This window comes from Ailuropoda melanoleuca, chromosome 14 (genome assembly GCF_002007445.2).
Source record: "Ailuropoda melanoleuca isolate Jingjing chromosome 14, ASM200744v2, whole genome shotgun sequence".
Lineage (NCBI taxonomy): Eukaryota > Metazoa > Chordata > Mammalia > Carnivora > Ursidae > Ailuropoda > Ailuropoda melanoleuca.
Window position 1 is genome coordinate 39,497,938 of NC_048231.1, and position 24,514 is coordinate 39,522,451.

A 24,514-nucleotide genomic window follows, 5' to 3' on the forward strand; every position below is an offset into this window, starting at 1 on the left:
AGCCTGCTTCTTCCTCTCCCACTCCCCCTGCTTGTGTTCCCTCTATCGCTGGCTGTCTCTATCTCTGTCAAATAAATAAATAAAATCTTTAAAAAAAAAAAAAAAGAAATTGGACCCCTAGTATAGTGCTGGTGGAATGTAAAATGTAAATTGTCCCTCTGGTCCCAGTTTTTGTTTTTGTTTTTTTTTTTTAAGATTTTATTTATTTATTTGACAGAGAGAGACAGCCAGCGAGAAAGGGAACACAAGCAGGGGGAGTGGGAGAGGAAGAAGCAGGCTCCCAGCAGAGGAGCCCGATGCGGGGCTCGATCCCAGAACACCGGGATCATGCCCTGAGCTGAAGGCAGACGCTTAACGCTTAAGGACTGCGCCACCCAGGCGCCCCAGCCCCTCTGGTCCCAGTTAACAATACAATAAGCCGTAGAGAATGAGAACTAATTCAGGGTTTCAGGGCGGAACAGAAAATACGCTAAGAGTATTTCCTTTAGGGACAAGTTGATTTTCAGCTGGAACACAGGCACTGTATTAGGTAACATCAGATCACACAGTGAAGGCTTTTTAAAAAACCCTTTCAAAAAATGTTTCAAAATTTTATAACATAGAATCTACCCGAAAATATTTGCCTACCTACCCCCCAGATTTGTGGAAAGCAGTGAAGCATTGCAGGAAACAGCCAAAGCAATATCATCCTTTCTTAGAGTGGCTGTTAACCTGAGGTTTTAATATTTTTATTATGCAGATTTTGTACTTTAAATGTATGTACCCTTGGGGCACCTGGATGGCTCATACGGTTAAGCGGCTGCCTTCGGCTCAGGTCATGATCCCAGAGGTCCTGGGATTGAGCCCCCTGTTGGGCTACTTGCTCATTGGTGAGCCTGCTTCTCAGACTCTCCCTCTGCCACTCCCCTGCTTGTGCTCTCTCTCCCTCTCTATGTGTGTCAAATTAAATAAATAAAATCTTTAAAAAAAACAAATGTATGTACCCCTAATAACATGTAACATCATTTTTGTATTTTTAATATTTATATTATGGTATTATATATTTCCTATAACTTTTTGGAATCAAAATTGTTGATATCTGTACATCTGATGAATTTTATATTCTGTATTCCTTTGACTGCGTATACTATGGTTTAGCCAATTCCTATTGATAGACCTTTAAATTTTTCCTTTATTTTAGAACCATAAACAAGCCTCTGGTAACAATTGTATCAGTCAAGGTTCTCCAGAGAACCAAACCAGTAGGGGGTTGGGTGTGTGTGTGTGTGTGTGTGTGTGTGTGTGTGTGTTCGTTCCAGAGAACCAAACCAGTAGGGGGTTGGGTGTGTGTGTGTGTGTGTGTGTGTGTGTGTGTGCGTTCCAGAGAACCAAACCAGTAGGGTGTGTGTGTGTGTTCCAGAGAACCAAACCAGTAGGATGTGTGTGTGTTCCAGAGAACCAGTCAAGGTTCTCCCAGAGAACCAAACCAGTAGGGGGTTGGTGTGTGTGTGTGTGTGTGTGTGTGTGTGTGTGTGTGTGTGTGTGTTCCAGAGAACCAAACCAGTAGGGTGTGTGTGTGTTTGTGTGCGTGCGCGTGCTGCAGAAAACCAAACCAGTAGGGTGTGTGTGTGTGTGAAATCTTCACCAATAGCTTATATACATACAATATGCTGATGCTTTCTGTTCTTAATTTTTAAAAAAATGCTGATTAGGGCCCAGTAAATGAACTTCATAGGTCTAACCTGTATTTGAAAAACATTGCTATCGTATGTATTTTATATCTAGAAATGGATTGCTGGCTTGTAGGGTATCCATCCTTCAACTTTATCATATGCCGCCAGCTTTCTGAAGTAGTTGGGCTAAGGTACATTCTCACCAGTGAATTCTCTTTCTTCTCCCCTCATGGAAGTTGGTGATTTCAATTTCCTTGTGGTCCTTCTACTTCCCTCAGGTCAGGGTTTATTTTTTAAGGTTTTTAAAACTTGGAAATCAATTTTAAGCAAAGAGCAGCTTCAGAGTTGGCACCCTCAGAAGATATCAATATCAATCCAGAAATTAATGACATTTCTTTGTTTTCATCATTTTGGTGTTCTTCAGTTTACACACAGCAAAATGGACTAGTTTTTGGTATACATATTTGTGAGTGTTAAAATAAGCATAGTTCCATACAGCCACCACCACAGTTGGGATACAGAACAGTTTCATCTCTATAAAAAATTACCTTGTATAGTCCTAGCCTTCCTCCTACTTTTTTTTTTTTTTAAGATTTTATTTATTTATTTGACAGAGATAGAGATAGCCAGCGAGAGAGGGAGCACAAGCAGGGGGAGTGGGAGAGGAAGAAGCAGGCTCATAGTGGAGGAGCCTGATGTGGGGCTCGATCCCATAACGCCAGGATCATGCCCTGAGCCGAAGGCAGACGCTTAACCGCTGTGCCACCCAGGCGCCCCCTTCCTCCTGCTTCTAACCCCTGGAACATTGACCTTTTTCCTATCATTATAGTTTCACCTTTCTCAGAATGTCGTATAAATGGAATCATATAATATGTCACCTTCGGAGACTTGCTTCTTTCCTTGAGTATGATGCATTGGAGATAAGGCTGTCTATCAGTAGTTTATTTATTTTTATTGCTGTGTAGTATTCCAGCGTATGGATGCTCCACAATTTACCCATTTACTCCTCGAAGGGCATTTGGGTTTTTCCCCCCAGTTTTCTGCAGTTGTGAATAAATCTGCTATAAATATTGTGTGCAAGTTTTATTGCGAACATGTCAGTTCTGTAGGGTATATATCTAAGAGTGTGATTATTGGGTCAGTCGTTTGTTGAATATCATATCTTTATAAAAACTGTAAAACTTTTCGTGAGTGACTTTATCATTTTATTTTGCGCTTATATTAGCACCGAATGAGAGTTTCAGATATTCCTCATTCTTGCCAGTGCTTGGTATTGTCCATTTCTTTTTCTTTTTCACGAAGAGAGAGAGAGCGTGCTGGGGCGGGGGGGGGCATGAGGGGTACAGAGAGAGAGAGAGAGAATCTTAAGCAGGCTCCGTGCCCAGCATGGAGCCCAACATGGGGCTGGATCTCACAACCCTGAGATCATGACCTGAGCCGAAATCAAGAATCAGATGCTTAACTGACTGAGCCACCCAGGTTGCCCCTTTTATTTTAGGCATTCTAGTAGTAATGTGTTGATTTCTCATTATGGCTTTAATTTGCGTTTCCCTAATGGCTAATGATCTTGAGCATTTTTTCATGTGCTTACATGCCATTTGTATATTTTCCTCTGGTGAAGTAGTTGTTCAAATCTTTTGCCCATTTTTTAAAAAATTGGGTTCTCATTACATTTTTGAAGTTCTTGTATGCATTCTACATTGTGGATACAAGTACTTTGTCAGATATGTGATATGCAAATGTTTTCTCACAGTCTACAAGGGTCTCTTACAGTTTCTTTTGCAGAGTATAAGTTTCAAGGTTTTGATTAAGCTCAGTTTACTTTGAAAACTTTTTTAAAAAAGATTTATTTTTTTTAGAGAGAGAGAGTTCTTTTTTTTTTTTTTAAAGATTTTTTATTTATTTGACAGAGAGAGAGACAACCAGCGAGAGAGAGGGAACACAAGCAGGGAGAGTGGGAGAGGAAGAAGGAGGCTCTTAGTGGAGGAGCCTGATGTGGGGCTCGATCCCAGAACGCCAAGATCACGCCCTGAGCCGAAGGCAGACGCCTAACGACTGCGCCACCCAGGCGACCCGAGAGAGAGAGTTCTTGAGCGGGTGGTGGGAGCAGTGGGCAGGGGCAGAGGGAGAGGGACAAGCAGACTTCCTGCAATGTGGGCCTTGATCCCAGTACCCTGGGATCATGACCTGAGCCGAAGGCAGGTGATTACCCAGCTGAGACACCCAGGTGCCCCATTTTTAAACTTTTATACATCGTACTTAGGGTGTCATATCTAAGAACTTTTTTCCTAAGCCAAGTTCATGAAGATTTTCTCATTTAAAAAAAAAAAATTACTGTTAGGTTTTACTTTCATCTATGAGATCCATTTTGATTAAAATTTTTAAAAGGTGTGAGGTATAGGTCAAGGTTCACTTTTTTCTTTTCTTTTCTTTTTTTTTTTTCATTTGGAGATCCAATTGTGAAAATCCCCTTTGTTGAAAGGGTATCGAATTGAATCCTTTCTCCGTTGAATTGCTTTTGTACCTCCCTCACAAATCAGTTGACCATATTTACATGAGTCTATTTCTTTTTCTTTTTTTTAAGATTTTATTTATTTATTTGACAGAGAGAGAGACAGCCAGCGAGAGAGGGAACACAAGCAGGGGGAGTGGGAGAGGAAGAAGCAGGCTCCTAGCGGAGGAGCCTGATGTGGGGCTCGATCCCAGGACTCCGGGATCACGCCCTGAGCCGAAGGCAGACAGTTAACGACTGAGCCACCCAGGCGCCCCTATATGAGTCTATTTCTGAACTGCCTCCTGTTCCATTCATCTGTGTATCTGTTTTTTGCCAATTCCACGTTGTCTTAAATACTGTTCCTTTTTACACTAAGACTTAACATAGAGTGGTATGCAACTTCTAACTTTGACCTGACTGTTCTGGCCTCCCCTTTTACTCAATCTATCTGTCCTTTTGTATTATATCAATATGGACTCACAGCTTGTTATTTTATTGCTGTCATTTAAATTTTTGCATATGTTGTGCTATATTTGGCCAGGGGGGAGACAGATCCCATCATTCCTTGAACACTTTCTTACCTTCTGGCATAACAAGATATTCTAGGGTCTTCTTGTCCATTTCCTGTCCTAGTCCTGGAATCAACCATTTCTCTGAGGAGACCTAGTTTATCTTACAGGAGAATGGTATTTAGAATCAAGATCCAGTGGGGCGCCTGGGTGGCTCAGTTGTTAAGCGTCTGCCTTCGGCTCAGGGCATGATCCCAGGAGAGCCCCACATCAGGCTCCTCTGCTGGGAACCTGCTTCTTCCTCTCCCACTCCCCCTGCTTGTGTTTCCTCTCTCTCTGGCTGTCTCTCTCTGTCTCTGTCAAATAAGTAAATAAATAAAACCTTTTAAAAAAAAATATCCGGGAGCTAGATGCACTCATTGTTGGATTGCAGCAAGATCCTCTTAGTGGACATTGAAAACTATGAGTTTGTACTGTTAACCATCAAATCCTGTCCAGCACTACAGAATTCTTTCTAACCTCCCCCCTTTATTTGTAACTCTTTCACTCAGCATAGTTGCTTTGAGATTCATTTGTATGTTTGAACAGCTTTTTTAAAAAAAGGAAAAGTTGCTAGGAAAAATTATTCCATTGAGTGGTATACCATAATTTTAGGAAATTGCCACTTTCCCCCCAAAGCGATGGTACCATTTTACATTCCAACCAGCAGTGCACTAGAGTTCTAGTTCCTCCACATTATTGCCAAACCTTGATATTGTTTGTCTTCTTAATTTTATACTCTTAATAGGTTTGTTTTGAAATCTAGAATGGCTTTAATTTACCTTTCTCTAGTGACTGATTTGCATAACTTTCTATTCCATGTGCTCGTTATGCGTTCTTTGGAGGCATGTTTATTCAAATATTTTGCCCTTTTTTTTAAACAATATGATTAATTCTTAATGTTGAGTTTTGAGGATTCTTTATAGATTCTCATTACAAGGCTTTATTAGATACATGATTTGTAATTCCCCAGTCTTTGTCTTGGCTTTTCGTTTCCTTTTAAGGGTCATTTGAAGAGCGGAAGTTCTTACTTTGGATCAAGTCCAATTTATGGATTTTTTTCTTTTATGGATTGTGCTTTTGGTGTTTTATCTAAGGTCTTTTCAACCTAAGTTCAAAAAGGTCTTTTTTTTTTTTTTTAAGATTTATTTATTTATATTAGAGAGCACATGTATCCAAGCAGGGTTAGGGGTAGAGGAGAGAGAGAATCTCAGACAGATCCCCCCTTGAGCGAGGAGCCCCACACAGGGCTTGATCTCACAACCCCGAGATGATGACCTGAGTGGAAATTAAGAGTTGGGCGCTTTACCAACTGAGCCACCCAGGCACCCCAAAAAGGTTTTTTCATGTTTTCCTCTAGCAGTTTTATAACTTCTGGTTTTATATTTAGTTCTATCATCAGTTTTGAGTTAATTTTTGTATATTTGTTTATGTAAGGTATGGACCCATGTTTATTTTTTAAAATATGAGTATCCATTTAAATATGAGTATCCAATTTTTTAAAATATGAGTATCCAGCATCATTTATTGAAAAGATTCTCTTTCTCCACTGAATTTTGCCTTTTTACCTTTGTGGATAATCAGTTGCTCCTGTATGTGTGGTTCTGTTTTTGGACTCTGTTATATTATTTCCCTGTATGCTAGTACAACGCTGTCTTGATTATTGAATCTTTATAACTAGTTTGATTCACGTAGATCTTCCAGTTTTGTTCCTTTTCAAAGTTGTTTTGGCTATTTAGGTACTTTGTGCTCCTGTATGATTTTTAGAATGTTTTTCAGTTCCTACCAAAAAACATGCTGGGATTTTAGACTGGGATTGCATGAAATCTGTAGAGCAATTTGGAAAGAATGTTATCTTAATAATACTGTGTCTTTTGATCCATTTACATGGTGTGTCTTTCCATTTACTTAGATCTTTTTTAGTTTCTTTCAGAAATGTTTTATAGTTTTTAGTGTATATGTTGTATCAGATCCATAACGGGAATAGGGATATGAAAGGGATATTCTTTAGTTTTTATTTTTATTAACTTTTATTAACTTTATTAACCTGCTGAAAGAGGTATTCTTTAATTTTGATTTTTATTAACTATTTTGATTTTTACTTTTTTTTTTTTACTATTGATCTTGTTTCCTGCAACTTTGCTAACTCATTTGTTCTAGTAACTTTTTGTACATTTTCTACACAGATAATCATGTTGTCTGTGAATAAGACATTTTTAATTCTGCCTTTTCAAAATGTGGTTTCCCTTTATTTCTGTTCTGACTTTTGACTTTTAATTTAAAATACAGCAAGGTTGTATTCCATGTGGGGTCCTCCCCACACACATCTTTATTGATTTTATTTTATTTTTAGATAAAATAAAAACTGTGTAGCAGTAACATTGTTTTGAAAGTCAGAGCTATATATAAAGGTGTGATGAAGGGTAGATGGGAACATCTTTCCTATTCCTGCCTCTCCATCCTTTGCACTCTGTTTCCACCTTGCCTGATTCATAGCGTCCACACTTTGGGTCTTTCCCTTCCACCATCCCATTATTTTCCCTTAAAGTAACTTCCCCCTAGATTTTGCTAAAAATCTTTTTCTTTATAAAACCTAGAACACATTGATAGATAAAATAAAAGATTAGAGGGACACCTGGGTGGCTCAGTTGTTAAGCGTCTGCCTTCGGCTCAGGGCGTGATCCCAGCATTCTGGGATCGAGCCCCACATCAGGCTCCTCCGCTGGGAGCCTGCTTCTTCCTCTCCCACTCCCCCTGCTTGTGTTCCCTCTCTCGCTGGCTGACTCTCTCTCCATCAAATACATAAATAAAATCTTAAAAAAAAAGAGAGAGATCTGGCAGTTTCATAGAAGCAGGAATTGTTAAACCATGCTTCGACTCAGGTCATGATCCTGGGGTTGAGCCCCACCTCGGGCTCCTTGCTCAGTGGAGAGTCTGCTTCTCCTCTGCCTCTGCACCCCGCCCCCCACTTCCACCCTCTCATGCGCATGTGCGGGCTTGTCCCCCTTTCTCTCTCTCTTTCAAATAAATAAAATCTTAAAAAGAGGAAAAAGAAAAAACAAAGTTACGAAGACCTTTGGAATGATTGAGTTTGGGCCTGACTAGTGTAAAGACTTGTTAGTGGGCCTCTTAGGTCTTGAATCCTCTGTAGCTTTTGAAGATAACATCTAAATGTCTCTGTTGTAGTATATGACTGTTGCTTGTGATTAATCCAGTTATACATGTCAGCTCAACACCTGCCACTTGTAAACCTTTGGCCCACTATTTTGTATCATAGATTTTTAAGAATTTGAATGCATTTAAGAAGCTTGCTTTCAGGGGCGCCGGGGTGGCTCAGTTGTTAAGCATCTGCCTTCGGCTCAGGTCATGATCCCAGCATTCTGGGATCGAGCCCCACATCAGGCTCCTCCGCTGGGAGCCTGCTTCTTCCTCTCCCACTCCCCCTGCTTGTGTTCCCTCTCTCGCTGCCTCTCTGTCAAATAAATAAAATCTTAAAAAAAAAAAAAGTTTGCTTTCAGGGGGCCTGGGTGGCTCAGTCAATTAAGCATCTGCCCTCAGCTCATGGCATGATCCCAAAGGTTCTGGGATCGAGCCCTACATCGGGCCCTCTGCCCAGCGGGGAGCCTGCTTCTCCCTCTCCCTCTGCTGCTCCTCCTGCTTGTGCTCTGTCTCTCTAATAAATAAATAATAAATAAATAAATAATAAATAAATAAATAAAATCTTTTAAAAATAAGTTTGCTTTCAGATTAAGTATTTTTAATGGTTATTCTTGAATAAAGTTGTTAAAAGAATCTTTGGATTCCTGCTGTCAGGTCCCTAAAAAGTTATTCTGGAACAGAAGGGTAAGGGTATTCAAAGCACACATGAAGTATACATATTTTAAAAGCATCTTTGAGGCTTCCCTTTTGGATGTCCCATGTCTGAAAGCAGAGTGTCCTAGTATATAGTGCTTAAACCCCTGGGCACTGTAGCCATTCTGCCTGAGTTCAGTCCTAACTCGGCCTCCTTCTACTAAATGACCTGTTTCCTCACCTAACAAATGAGAATAATAAACCTGTTTGTTGATAGTAAAGGGCTTAGAAGTAGATACATTTTGGCATACTCCAGGGCCACCCTCACCGTATGATGGTAAGTGTGCAGGTTCCATTGGGGCAGATTTCAGTAAAGGGTGGGTGATGTCACCATGTTCTAAGGATTAAAAGACCAGAATGGTGCTGTTAATCATTGCTTATTATGTCTGTTAAATTATAATAAGAATTTTCTTTTTTATTTCTCCCAAGCCAAACTAGCAAGACGCAGTCAAGAACGAGACAATCTTGGCATGCTGGTCTGGTCACCTAATCAGAATCTATCAGAAGCAAAACGTAAGTCTTAAAGGACTTTTATTTTCCCTTTATTTAATGCAAAGTTTTAAAGTCACTTTTGTAGCTAAAAGTCTCCATACATGTTATGTTTTTCTTACATTTTTAAAATAAATAATTTGAAGATTTTGAAAGTGTGTATTTCTTTACAGTGGTCTGTCATAACAACTTAAAGATTCTTAACCAATGGTTTCATAATCTGCTTTTTTTCAAAATGCTGTACAAGCTAATACTGGAGTAACTAGGAGGGAAAGCTTAGAGTGGAAAGAAAATTATACTGCAGTGTAAAGCCTCCCTCAGCTGGGAATTTACAGATAAAAAAAAAAGAAGAAGAAGAAATTTTTTAAAGATTTTATTTAGTTATTTGAGAGAAAGAGTGAGAAAGAGCATGAGAGGGGAGAGGGTCAGAGGGAGAAGCAAACTCCCCGCTGAGCTGGGAGCCCAATGCAGAACTAGATCCCAGGACTCCAGGATCATGACCTGAGCCAAAGGCAGTCACTTAACAACTGAGCCACCCAGGTGCCCCCAGATTTATAAATTTCTAATTGAAGGTTTACAAAGGGCAAAATGTATGTTATTGGAAACAGGCTTTATTTATACTGTCAGACTTCACCTGCTAGAAGGAGAACTGTTGAACTGATTCTTTGTTTTATGAGTTTAAAATTGTATTAGGGTGAGGGGCGCCTGGGTGGCACAGCGGTTAAGCGTCTGCCTTCGGTTAAGCGTCTGCCTTCGGCTCAGGGTGTGATCCTGGCGTTATGGGATCGAGTCCCACATCAGGCTCCTCCGCTATGAGCCTGCTTATTCCTCTCCTACTCACCTTGCTCGTGTTCCCTCTCTCGCCGGCTGTCTCTAGCTCTGTCAAATAAATAAATAAAATCTTTTTAAAAAAAATAAAAAATAAAATTGTATTAGGGTGAATACTCTGAGCTACTTTGAATCTTATTTAGGGGGGGTAAGGGTCATATAGCTGTTAGTAATATTAATTGTATATTCAGAGTTTGCTTTTTCAGCTTTTCTGTCCCCTCTGCTCAAATGATACCAGCAAAATTAATTTTGTATCAGATATATTACCATAAGTTTGGCATTTTCAACGTTTTAATTTTCTTCATAACTTAGAAAAGAAAAACTAAATCCCCATTTGGAGAATTTTTCAGTGAGGTTCATGGATGGAATTTATGGGGATTTGTGAACTTAGAAATCACATGCAAAGTTTTTTTGGTGTATGTTTGTTTTTCTGGATTTTCAAAGGTGTCTTTGACAAAAATAGGTTTAGAATCAATGCTGTGAAATAAGAGTAGGGCTTGGAAAGCCACCAGTGGTAAATGTTATCAGGAAACTGTTCAATCGTGAGTAAAGGCTCAGATTTTTAGACTTTGGTCAGGATTTCCCAAAGTGTGTTTTCTAATATTAAAATAGGTGTTGACAGGTGTCCACTGCCAAATAAGTCTGAGAGAGGATACATATTAAATATTCTCCTCTTCTGTATTCAGTATCCATGTTAGCATATTTACAGTACAAAGAGCTCATATGGTAAAGAAACAAGTTTAATTTTGACCAGGAAGGATTCTTTTTTTGTACAATCCCCTCCATGGAGCACGGGAAATTCAGCTACTCTTAATAATGCTGAATTTAGCAGTAATAGAATAATCTCAGTCTAATTTGATTTTAAGAGTATCTTAATTTTGCCTCTATCAGGCTGCTGCCTAATGAGTTTATAATGAAGAACAGAATAGCAAAAGGAAGTGTATTGGCATTTCTGATGTCTTTACTGTGCTGGGAAAGACCTTTTAAGTATTTCCTGTGTGTTTATTTCCCCTTTGAGTACTTGCATTAACTTACAAAAGCAATCTATTCCTTTTTTGAACATGTTCTTTTTAAGAGAAAGGTGACAGTCTGCCTCCCTGTAATTTTTAAAGCTTTATTTTCCTGAACTCTGCTGAATAGGTCTGCTTTCTGACGAGTCTTTGAGATGTTCAGTTTTCAGATGGTTTGATTTTTGGGTCTCTCTCTTACACTCCTGGTATGTTCCATTTGGGCACAGTGCCCATAGGAGATGATGGTACCCAGAACCGAATATCCAGAATCATGAGCATCTGTTGAATCTTTATGCCAGGCACTGCACTAAAATGCATTCGCTCTTCACAGTAACCCAGGAGGAAATTTTTGTCCCCATTTCACAGATGGCATTCCACAATTCAAAGAGGTTTGTGAAACTGACACTGATAAAAAGTGGTGAAACCAGTAGCAGTGTCCAGGTTTGCTGATTTCACCCTGGCTCATGCTCTGAGTGCCTCTCTCTGGGAGAACTGATTAACTCTCAGTGTTCTGTATTTCTGCCATGATCCTTCTGTTCCTGCGGTTCATGGTCTCATGGTCGATCAGTGCCCTTTGTGGTTTTATTACCTGTTGACATCTGTGGAGTCAGAACTTAATTTTGATACTTTTATTTTTCCTAGACCTAGAAGAAAAGAGTAGAATATGAAAAGTTAATTGATTTTTAAACAATGGTATTGCCTAAAATAAATTGGCAGTTTTAATATAAGCCTTTAAAACTTGAGACTTTTAAAACCAATATGCAAGTAACATTTCTCATTTCTATATTGTTGAGAGTTGAGAAAATACAGGAAATTATAAAGAAGGAACGGCTCCCACATTATTCCATTACCCAGAGATAACTGTTGTAAACATTTTGGGATTTTCCCCAGTCCTCTTTTTTTTCCTCTTGTGTGCATATTTATATAAGTGAGATGATGTGGGTGTATATATGTCTGTGTATTGTTTTCCTGAATATTCACCGAACCATTTCCCACATCGTTAAGAAACCGTGTACATCATATGGATAGATCCATGTATTTATTAACCTTCTTCTATTGAAAATTTATGTTGTTTCTGGCTTGTTGGCTATTGTAAGAAAGCTATGCTGAAAAACTGAATTCTAGAGCTTTGTCCTCTTTTGTTTGTTGTTTTTGTTGTGTTTTTAGCCTTTTCTTAAGATACAGCTCTAGGAATGGAATGTGAGTTATCAGGAACTTGCCTAACTGCTCAAGGGTGAGGATGTAAATATAATGTGGTGTCCAGATGTGAGTTTGGGTCCTCTTAGTAGGCTTCCATTTGTGGAGCTTTGGGAATCATACAGTTCTTGGCTAGTAGTCTAATCATAGTTAGGCCTTAAAATGTGATAGTAGTTTGAATGTGGATGGGGTACACAATTTTTTCCATTTGCACACCTGTCATTTCCTCCTCAACTCCCTTCTCCACGGTATATGGTCAAAAAAGAAGCCTTTTCTTCTTGCCGTTCTTCTTTATTTTCAAAGGATGTGTAAGTCTTGGTTGTCCAGCATTGATACTGACTCTACATAGAAATAGGACATTTGGAGCATGTATAGATTGCTAGCAGGTATCCCTCATGTAAGGATGTCTGTAGATCTGGTTTTTCTTGTGTTGGTTTCTTTCTTCTCAAGTAGCTGTTTAGAGCTCTCTGCCTCTTAGGGTTACTGCAAGTTCACAAAATTATTCTGTCGTCATTAAAATAAATGCTGTTGTAGACATTTCACATAGTACAGAATGTATAATGTAGACAATTACCATCCTCTCATAGTCACTGTGTATAATATATGTATTTTCCTTATATTTTTTAAATTAATTTATTTATTTGAGAGAGGAGAGAGCAAAGCGAAGGAGAGAGAACATGAGTGGGGGGAAGGGCAGAGTGAGAGGGAGAAGCAGGCTACCCACTGAGCAGGGAGGCTGATGCCATGGTGGGGGTTGGGGGCTCCACCCCAGGATCCTGGGATCATGACCTGAGCTGAAGGCAGATGCTTAACTGACTGAGCACCCCTCCTAATATTTTTATACATATTAATATATAAATTTTTTATCCCTAAGTATGAGCTTTTCAGCAGTTCTTAATATATCTGGGACTCTGTTCTCCCTCAATACATTTACAATTACCTAGTTTTTAAATAACAAGTAATGGTGTCCCATAATTTAGTCTTTTTTACAAAATTGAAGTATAGTTGACACACAATGTTATGTTATTTTCAGGTGTACAACATAGTGATTCAGGAAGTCTGTACATTATGCTGTGCTCACAGCAAGTGTAGCTCCCATCTGTCACCATACAAGCTATTACAGTACCACCGACTATATATATTCCTTAGGCTGTCCCTTTTATTCCTGTGACTTATTCATTCCATACTGGATATTTGAAGTCTTTCAGTTCTTCTTTCTTTTTTAAAGTTACTTATTTTTTTTAAGTTTTTATTTTAATCACCCGGTGCTTATCATCACAAGTGCACTCCTTAGTTTCCATCACCTGTTTCACCCTGGTAACCATCAGTTTGTTCTCTATAGTTAAGAGTCTGTTTCTTGGGTTTTAAACTTTTAAAAAAAGCTGTAGGGGATGATAAATCCCTAGAAATAGAGTTCCTAGGCCAAGGGGCAAATACATTGTTTCTTTTTTCTTTTCATTTTTAAAAACAGATTTAATTTCTAGAGCAGTTTTAGGTTGACAGCCAAATTGAGTAGAAAGTATAGAGATTTCCCATATACTTCTGCCCCCACACATGTACAGCTTCCCCCACTGTGGACATCCCCTACCAGAGTGGTAAAGTTATCAGTCAACCTATATATTGATGCATCATTGTTACCCAAGGTTCATAGTTTACATTAGGGTTCATTCCTGTGTTGTACATTCTGGAGGTTTTGACAAATGTATAGTGACACGTATTCACTATTATAATTTCATACTGAATAGTTTCCCTGCCCTAAAAATTCTCTGTGGTCTGCCTACGCGTCCCTCCCAACCCCGTAACTTTTGGCAACTACTGATCTTTTTACTGTCTCCATAATTTTGTCTTTTCCAGAACTGTTATATAGCTGGACTGATATAGTATGTAGCCTTTTCAGATTGGCTTTTTTGACCTAATAATAATATACATTTGAGTTTCCTTCGTGTCCTTTTCATGGCTTGATGGCTCATTTTCTTTTTGGTGCCGAACAGCATTCCATCATCTGGATGGACTACAGTGTGTTTACCCATTCACCTACTGAAGGGTGTCTTGGTTGCTTCCAAATTTTGGCAATTATGAATAAAGCTGTTGTAAACATGTATATGTGGGTTTAGTGCGGATGTAAGTTTTCAGCTCTTTTGGGTAAATACCAAGGAGCAGGATCGCTGGATTATATATTAAGAATACATTTAATTTTGTAAGGAATTGCAAGACTGCCTCTTTCCTCTCCTCTCCTCTCCTCTCTCCTCTCTCCTCTCTCCTCTCTCCTCTCTTAGAGAGATAGTGAGAGAGAGCACGAGCAATGGGGAAGGGCAGAGGGAGAGGGACCCTGGGATAATGACCTGAGCTGAAGGCAGATGCTCAACTGACTGAGCCACTCAGGCGCCCCCCCCCTTTTAAATTTCATTTATTTATTTGAGAAGAGAGCAAGACTGTCTTCTGAAGTGGCTGTGCCATTTTGCATTCCTACCAGCAATGAATGAGAGTTCCTGTTGCTCTGTGTCCTTGTAAGTATTTGGTGTTATCAGTATTTTGGATTTTGGCCGCTCTAAATTTAAAGTGTATAATTTATTTTCTTTTAAACTAAAAATAATACATATGCACAAGATAAAAATTTTGTACATCTCTCACATTAACCAGTATTATGTTAATATTCTGGATGTCTGTTAGTCCTTATGCACTTATTTTTTTTTAATGGTCATATAATATGGGTGTTTCATAGTTAAGCGTTTCTGAACAGTGTTGCTGTGAACATCATTAAAGTGGGGTTGCTGGGTCAAATGGTAGGTACATTTTACACTTACAGATTTTTCCATGTGTCATCTGAAGAGTTAAGGGAGTGTGCCTCTTTTCCAAAATGTCCCCATCATTGAGTATATTAATTTTTTTCTTTTTTTTTTTTTAGGATTTTATTTATTTATTTGACAGAGAGCACAAGCAGGGGGGGCTGTAGGGAGAGGGAGAAGAAGGCTCCCGCTGAGCAGAGAGCCCAACGTGGGGCCGGATCCCAGGACTCTGGGATCATGATCCGAGCTGAAGGCAGACGCTTAACCAACTGAGACACCCAGGCGCCCCTTTCTTAAAATTTTTTTGATAATTATTTTTAATTATACTTAAATATAGTGTAAAATTTACCATCTTAACCATTTCTTTAATTCCAAGTAAATTTTATTGTGAAATTATAACAAGCAAATGAAATATGTTGATTTATATTTCCATTTTAACCATTTTTAAGTGTATAGTGGTATTATGTACATTCATATTGTTGTGCACCCAACCTCTAGAACTTTTTTTAAAAAGATTTTGTTTATTTATTTGTCAGAGAGAGGGAATGACCTCACAAGCAGGGGGAGCAGAAGGCAGAGGGAGAAGCAGGCTCTCTGCTGAGCAAGGAGCCCAATGTGGAACTTGATTCCAGGCCCCTGGGATCATAACCTGAGCCGAGACCAGACCCTTAACCGACTGAGTCACCCAGGCGTCCCTCTAGAGCTCTTTTCATCTTGCAAAACTGAAACTCTGTACTCACTAAAAACCCAAGTCTGGGGCGCCTGGGTGGCTCAGTCGTTAAGCATCTGCCTTCAGCTCAGGGCATGATCCCGGCATTCTGGGATCGAGCCCCGCATCAGGCTCTTCCGCTGGGAGCCTGCTTCTTCCTCTCCCACCCCCCCTGCTTGTGTTCCCTCTCTTGCTGGCTGTCTCTCTCTCTGTCAAATAAATAAATAAAATCTTAAAAAAAAACAAAACAAAAAAACCCCCAAGTCTATATTTTCCCCTCCCCCCGGCTCCTGGCAGCCACCACTCTACTTTCTGACTCAATGAATTTGACCACTCTGGGCACTTCATATAAGTGGAATTATACTGTTTTGGTGACTGGCTCATTTCACTCGGCATAATGTCCTCAAGTTGAGTTGTCCTCATTGTAGCCTGTGTCACAGTTTCCTTCATTTGTATAACTGAATAATATTCCACTGTATGAACGGAATGACCACATGTCTCCATTTATCTGTTGGTGGGCACTTGGGTTATTTCTACATTTTGGCTACTGTGAATGCTGCTGCTGTGAATACAGGTGTGCAAATACCTCTTTGAGGACCTGCTTTCGTTTCTTTTGTGTATATACTCAGAAGTGGAATTGCTGGATTTGGTAATTCTGTTTTTTTAATTTTTCTGAGGTATTGCCATCCTGTCCTCCACCAAAGCTGTTACCATTTACACTCCCACCAACAGTGCACGGGCTTTAGTATCTCCACATCCTCATCAGAATTGTTATTTTCTGTTTGTTTGTTTTTTCATAGTATCTTAATGGGTGTGAGGTGGTGTCTCACTGTATGGGAATATTAATTGTTTTTTTAAACTTTGCTGAACTGATAGAAAAGGATTTCATTAATTATTACTAAGGTTGAGCATCTTCGTATTTTGACCTTTTAATTCTTCTCTAGCAGTTAAATCTTACCTTATTTTTTAATTTGTATTTTAAAATTATATGTAGTTAAATTTATTAAACTTATTTGTGGCTTCTAGTATACGGTCATGCTGAAAAAGCCCCTCCCCGCACCTATTACAGACATAGATACCTACGTATCTTCTACCCTCCCCTCCTTCCTCCTCCTGCCTCATTACGCCATTGTTCTATTTGGAGTTAATTCTTTTCCCCTTCACTTATGTGAAACTTGTATGTGTACTTTGGTCTGTATCTGGACTCTTGATTTTCTTTCACTGTTATATATGTTTCCTGATTTGTACTATTTTTATTCTTTTCGGTGTTTCTGGCTCATGTATTTTTTACGTGAAGTTTAGGCTCACAGTTTCACATTCTTTCCAGAAGTATCTTGTTTGGGGTTATGTGAATTGAGCAGCTTTGTGTGCTCGGTACTGTAGCAGGAGTGAGGGATTCAGGAAGCTTATACTCTAATGGAGAAAGGAGGAAAAATGAACATGTAAACAAGTAATTTATATGTATTTCCTCTAGTCCAGTTCTTTCTTGGATGCAAAAAATTGAGGCCTAGAGAAATTAAGTCAAATGCTTAAGATCCTACAAGCTAATTAGTAGCCAAGTTTGGGCTAGAGCTCTGGTCTCCAGATGGCATTTATTACACACATCTGCCTTCATGTGCGGCTTCATTTAATAAACTATAATTACATTCTTAAAGCATTAGTGATGTTGCATGAGTTGCTTTGGGCTGTATCTAAGTAAAACTTCAGTGAGAGATCCAACCTTTGGGGTATGCCTAAAAGATGTTCCTTGTAGAGACATCTTTCATGTAGAAGAAATATAAATTCCAAGTGGCATAGATGAGAACAATATGATTTAAATAGTGTTATGGGGTGCCTGGGTGGTGCAGTCATTAAGCGTCTGCCTTTGGCTCAGGGCATGATTCCAGAGATCCTGGGATCAAGCCCCACATCAGGCTTCTCTGCTGGGAGCCTGCTTCTTCCTCTCCCACTCCCCCTGCTTGTGTTCCCTCTCTCGCCGGCTGTCTCTCTGTCAAATAAATAAATAAAATCTTTAAAAATAAATAAATAAATAGTGTTATGTTAAATAATTCTGGAAAATTGTTGAAACAATGGCTTGAGGTTTAGGGGACAAAGGAGTGAATAAAAGTTGAAAAAGTAGTGGAATCTGGAGGTTGGACAGATGGTGAGAGAAACTGAAAAATGTTCACTAATTGGAGATGAGGACAGTTGAGTCTTATTTTAGCATCAGGCATACTGTTAGTGTTCGGATGCTCCCCTTGGGACCTGGCAGAAAGCGCTCCATTTTCCTGGGGAGAAACAAGGGAAGCGTTGGAGTCCGCTGACTGCAGGGTAGAATGTTGAGGAATAGAAGAGTTGGCTGGTGGGACAAGGTGCACATGCGCACTGCAGACGGGAAAGACGCGTTTGCATTCGAACAGGCCTGAGGATGTGGGGAGAAAATGCAGTGCTTTGTTTTGGCGACCTGCCTGGCTATGATACGGGTTGTCCTTGGGGAGGTGAGAAGCAGTGAAACTGTACGTCAGGGCTCTTGACAGCCTTGTGGCTTAGGGAAGAGCTGGGGCTAGAGGCAGTGAGTGTTGATCCATTGCAGCTGAGAGAAGTTGACTCCCTAACTAGGCCGTTGCTGTTGAAAGAGAGGTTTAATTGAAATTTAAGAGTCAGACTAGCAGTGTCAGGAGTGTTTGAACTTGCTCAAAGGAGAGGGAGATCATAGGAATGTGGGGTTAGGTAGGTGTCAGGTGGCCTTTAACAGGCCTTTATTATTATTATTTTTAAAAATATTTCTACTTTATTTTCCAGGTAAAGAAGTAGGAGTATTTGACATCTATTAGTTGATGGTTATTAAAACCCACCCATGATAAAATAGTTCTTGGTTTCAGGCTTTATTTTCTACCAAATTTTCATTATTGCTTTTTTAAATTTATTTTTATTTAAATTCCATTAAGTAACATATACCGTATTACTGGTTTCAGAGGTAGAGGTCAGTGATTCATCAGTCTTATATAACGCCCAGTGCTCATTACATCATGTGCCCCCCTTAATGTTCATCACCCAGTTACCCCATCCCTCCACCCCGCTCCCCTAACAGGCCTTTAAATAAGCAGAATACTGTCATATCTGGGTGTACCTGCACTACTCCATCAGTTCTTCCACACATTTTTATCAATACCTACAAGGAGCCTGTGATATGACATTGTCTCCCTAATCCCCACTGTGATGTATGTAGCTGCCCTTCTGCATGGATGCCCCCCTCAACTCCCATCCCACTTGGCCTGTACCTTAGATGCCTACCTTGCTTGCCTCAACCTGATGGCTTCAGGACAGCCTTCTCGCTGTGGGGCTGCTGCTGCTTTGATTGCAGTACATGGTACTCTTTCCATTCCCCTCGTGTCCCTACCCTTACACACAGACCCAGTGAAGGTCTGGACTGTGTAGAGAAGCAGCTGAATGTTAGTAAAACAAAGTGGACATGTTAGTAGCAAAAAATCTCAAAAAGTTTTTTTTTTTTAATTGGATAGTTTTGTCTTCTTCGAGATGTGTACAGTTAGACCAGAGCTTATTCCCAGTCTGGTTTTCTTTACTGCTTTAATGAAGAGAAAGAAATGTTTACCGAGCAAGTGTGGTCAAATGTAATACAAAACTGTGGCCTGAGAGAGCTCTTAGAAGGCAGTTTCAACAGAAAGGATAGGTTAGGAAAGAGGAGAATCTGAGGATGATTTTGGTTGTTTGACTCACCTGTAAGAGGTGAATTGGAGCCAGAGGGGAAGCCAGTGTACAGCCATGCCCACTGTGGATCGTTTCCTGAAGAAGCCAATTTCCTAGACTCAGCTGCACTTGCCTTGGGTGTAGAAATTTGCACGGTAACTTTGGCTGTTGGGAATCAGTGAAACAGATGGTCCTGCTCATTTATGCATCATGTACTTTATAGGTTATATATAATCAGTACTTCTGCAGTTATTTAAGTATTTGATTACATTTTATTTTTATTGTGTAAAAATGAGAAATTGGTAACAGTGGTAAGCACAAACCTCAATGTTAAAATGGACATAGATGGAAGTCATTAGCTATGGCAGAGACCGTCAAGCTGGATGATTTTTGTTTTAAGCTGGATAATTATAAAGAAAAAAATTAACACATACACTATGCTAGACATATAGAATTGACATGTGAAAAGGCAAAGTCAAATTAGAGATTTTAAAACAAGTTGTAGCCTTCTTGGAATGAAACCTTCCTTAGACCTGCAACATACACAAACGTTTCTTCTATGTTAGGACATTTGACTTCAGAACACATATTCAAGATTATGTTGTGTGCGAAAGTTTCATAGATCTATAGTAAATTTTTTAACATTCATATAAATACATAGTACATTTCAAGAATCTCTCTTTAAGACATTACTGTGCCTTTCCAGTTCAGTATAAAAATCAGAAGACCTGACAGTTGGCCACAAGGCCCTACATAGTCTGACCCCACTTCTCCCCTCCTGAGTCCACCAAAAACACTCTCCCTAGAGCCTTTTCTGTTCCTTTATCTGGAATACTGTTTTCCCAAATGTCTACATGGCTCCCTTAGTTCCTCCTGGTTATTGCTTATGTGTCAACATCAGAGTGGCTTTCCTTGACCACACTGAAATAGAGACCACTGCTGCCTTACCTTGCTTCATTGCCTTCATTCCATTTGTCGTCACCCAACGTAGTATTTTTTACTTTGTCTCCCTCTACTAAAAACTGACGGGGAACTTGGTATGTTTGCTCAGCTCTCTGTCAGTCCTCTCAGCACGTGGTGGATACAATAAATACTTGTCCAGTGAGCAAGAAAATGATGGGGCGGTGGACACTCCTGTGTATGGAGATTTGCACATATAGGCTTTTCAGCTCTCTTTGTTCTGCATCTTGGGTCATCTGGAATCCTCCAACATTTTCTTTTTTGCCACTCACCTAATGACCGTTCATTTACTCAGTAAATATTTGAGTGATACGTATGTGCCAGGCACTGGGGGAATATAAGAATGAACAGTCTGACAAGTCCCTGTCTAAGTGTAACCTACAGTCTGATGGGAACCTTCCCTGGTCATTGACAGGAGGGAGATGTGGACTTAAAATTCTTAACCTGTCTTTGGCTGGAATGTATGCAGGGGTAAGGACAGGATAAGCTAATACCTTAGTTTTCAGCTTTTTATAAGTAAATGGCTTTCAGAGGGCTTGATAATTGTGATTAAAATGATGTTTTTTAGTGTGTGAAAGTTGTTTTTATCATTTTTATCCTTATTTAAGTGTTTGAGAGTGAGGTCAATGTTCAGAACTTACTAGAAAAGGCAGAGCTGGATCTATAGCCTATAGTTGAAGCCCTCCACTAAAAATCAAGGGTTACCTTCCCCTTTCATCATGCCAGTGTGTCTTATCTTCATCCTCTTATACTTAAAGAATTTCATCTTGTTTTAATTTATTTACCTTTCTGTTCACAATGTACATTCGCTTCCGGTTTTTTTATTTCTATGACTATTACTACTGGGAACTTCCTGTGTCTTAGTTCTTGATATCCATCCGGAATGTAGATATTCAGCTATGAGAGATCAATGCCAGATTATTTTCCAGAGTGGTCAAACTGGTTCATCCTGCTACCAATAAAATGCAAAATTTATGTGCTCTGTGTCCTCGCCAGTAGTTGTTGTCGTTGAACTTACACATTTTAGACAGTGACCGTCTAACACTGTTTCTCGTATCAAGGAATTCTGTTTTTGTTAGGTGTGATAATGGTATTGTGGTTCTATTAAATATATGTCTACTTTTTTTTTGGTCCACATTCTTAAAAAGATGTGTATTGGTTATATATATGTAGGGATGAGATAACTGGGATTTACTTTAAAGTTCTTGAGCACAATGTAAAGCACATTTTGGGGTCCACTGGCCAGATTAGAATAGAGACCCAGATTATTGTTTAAATGTTGAATTTACTGTTCTGTGATTATGTTAGAGAACATACCTACTCTTAGAAGATACATGCTTAGTATTTAAGAGTACAGGGCATAATTATGATAGTCTCGAATGGTTCAGAAAAGAAATTACATATATATACACACAAGCTTGTTTTTATTATTAAAAATAGCCTAGAACTCCTTCACCTCATCACATGGGTATATACAGCCACTATTAAAATTTTGCTTTTGTGTCTTTTCTGTATGCTTCTGTGCGCTCTGAATTTAAGAACGAATGGGTCATACTGTATATAATAGTTTTTCAACTTTAATTTTCCTATAATTAAACATTAAACAGAGTTTTGATCCCTGAATATTCCATCATATAGCTTAATTTATTTAACCATGTCCCCATTCTTGAACATTTCTATTTTTTCAGTTTTTGCCTACTATAAATAACAAATGAGTAAGCAGGAATTTATAGTGTTCTTTTCCAGTAGAAAAGAAAGTCTCTCTTGATTCTGCAGATCAGATTTCCCAGCTAAGTGCATTCATAGTTCTTTTTCTTTGATGCTTAAGACAATTGGAGTTAATTATTTGTGTAATTTATTTCTCCAGCCAGACTGAATTCTGTGAAAGCGGGCTGTTTTAATTGTGGCTGTATTAGCAGCACGGGACACACAGTAGGCCCGAAATATTTGTTGATTCAGTGGAAAATGGTTAAATATAAAGTATAGTCATTTTAAAATGTCACCTTTCTGCCACTTACTTCTTCGAAAGGTTGGGTTTCTTTACTGGATGAAGGTACCTCCCTCCCCCCGCCAAGATTCAAGCATTGAAAGTGGGTAGGACTTAGAGTGGGAAAACCTGCCCCCTCCCAACAAACATGTTGTTATCCCTCTCCGCCATTCTCACTATATCACTATCCAGTTGACCTTCCATTTTCAGAGCTGGGGAAACCAGGGCCCACAGAGGGGAAGTGACCTTGCATCAAGTCTGTGGTGGGCAGAGCCTTGTGTTCCTGTGCCCTTCCTAGAACCCAACCTCCCCTATGTGTTTCCCTGGCTGTTTTAGTCTCGCTTAGGGATTTCTCTTTTCTGCATCTTTATACACAGTGGGTTGTACTAAGGGAGGGATCCTTGTATATGCAGGGTGGCAGAGGCAGGGTTAAAGGACAAATGTCCCTATCATTTGAGGTTTGTAGACCAATCTGTGAGGAGTCACTGGGATTTGCAGTCTTGTAAATCCCTCTGCCCACCTCCTCCTCTGCAGGATGGGTGCTTGAAGTTGGTAATTTATTTAACTTAGTTATAAAGATTTTATTTATTTATTTGAGAGAGAGAAACAGAGAGAGCACAAGCAGGGGGAGGGGCAGAGGGAGAGGGACAAGCGGACTGTGCTGAGTGTGGAGCCTGATGCTGGGCTGGGTCCTCAGACCCTGAGATCATGCCCCAAGCCGAAGTCAGACACTTAACTGACTGAGCTACCCAGGCGCCCCTGAAGTCGGTAATTTAAAAAAGAACTTCCATACAGTCACTGAAAGGAAAAAAATGTTTACATGATTGAAATTCACAAACCTCTTTTTATATAGTAGTAACATAAAAAGCACATTTCTTCCTGTTTCTGTGGTCCTGATAGTGTCTAATCTCTTTAATACCAAACTTAAAAATTTTGTGTTTGCTGAGGTGCTTTTTATCACATTAAAATGGGGAATGTTATCAAACTCATGTTTTTTACACATTAATATTATGCTCTAATTCATGATTCTCACGGGGGCCTTGAAAGCAAATCGAACATCTTGAGTGTGGTCAGTTCTTTCCTTGATCTAGGTGTGTTCCTTTTCTGAAAAATCACCAAGCTGGGCCTTTATGTGTGTGCTTTTCTCTGTGCCCATCATACTTTATAAAAACTATATATTCATGAAGTACACACACATCCATGCACATAAATATACACACATAAACTTACATACGTGTATACACGTGTATAAACAAAGGAGGGTGGAACCCAAGAGTCAGTACTTCAAGGAAGTTTACCAGCTGGTTCGTATCAGTTAGGATTGGGAGCTTCTGGATTGGAGCACAGCTTTCCTGGGGTTCAAGGACTGGGTTTCTCTTGATATATTCTGTGGTTGTAAAGTGCACCCTGCCCCATCTCTAATTGAATCTCACACATGTTTATGGAGGAATTCATTTTAGTAATAGTTAACTTTTGTGTATCTTGGCTGCTTCACAACTTTGTAAAGGATTTGAGCAGGATATCTTACCTCATTCTTGTCAAACAGGTGAGGAAATGGGTTTAGCTTGCAAGTTCCTGATAGAAAACCGAGGATGCAGGGCTCTTTCCACTGTTGCCTGCTGTGAGTTTATGGGTGACTCTACAGTGTGTTCCCCTCCCTCCTTTTATTGTCAAGGAATGTTGCCTTTAGTTAAGGGAGATGCAGTCCTTGTTTGGAGCATAGTTCCTTCCTTCAGCTCATACTGTTAAAGGAAAACATGCATGAGAGCAAATGAAATTATTTTGAGTACACAGCTACCTGCTTAGGGACTTAGTTGTCAGGGAGGCTGACTCTCAGTGTGAGAGATGCAGAAGGCTAGTGTGTCACTGTGCTGATTGATTCTTTACCATAGGCTTTGCGCATTTTTAAGGAAAAGTGGTTATTGTTTTAATTACAACTAAATGTCATTCTAGTGATGATCAGTTTTTAAAATACAGGAGATCCTACTTTTGCCTTTCCGGAAGGCTCACAAGTGTAGGAGGACGGGAGTAAAGGTGGATTATTGATCCATTTTCAAGAGAGCACGCACGCAAGTCGGGAGAGGTGCAGAGGGGGAGGGAGAATTTTTTTTTAAAAAATATTTTATTTATTTGAGAGAGACAGAGGTAGTGACAGAGAGCATGAGCAGGGAGGAGAAGGAAAAGGAGGCTCCCCACTGAGCAGGGAGCCCGATGTGGGGTTCAGTCCCAGGATCCTGGGATCGTGACCTGAGCTGAAGGCAGACACACAACTGACTAAGCCACCCAGGCGCCCCGAAAATTTTTTTAAAGATTTT

At 39.6% G+C, this 24,514-nt stretch overlaps 1 protein-coding gene across 6 annotated transcripts in view; it reads left to right on the top strand.

Annotated features, from left to right (window-relative positions):
• The window catches only part of RCOR1 (REST corepressor 1), a 139,029-nt gene that overhangs the window by 80,398 nt on the left and 34,117 nt on the right, over positions 1-24,514 (top strand). For all 6 annotated transcript variants that reach the window (XR_004620459.1, XR_004620460.1, XR_004620462.1 and 3 more), the window contains one exon: positions 8,976-9,059. Coding sequence is in view for 2 of the 6 variants with exons in the window: in XM_034643135.1 (XP_034499026.1) it covers positions 8,976-9,059 (84 nt within the window). In the remaining 4 variants the exon portion in view is untranslated. The remainder of the gene's footprint in view (positions 1-8,975; positions 9,060-24,514) is intronic.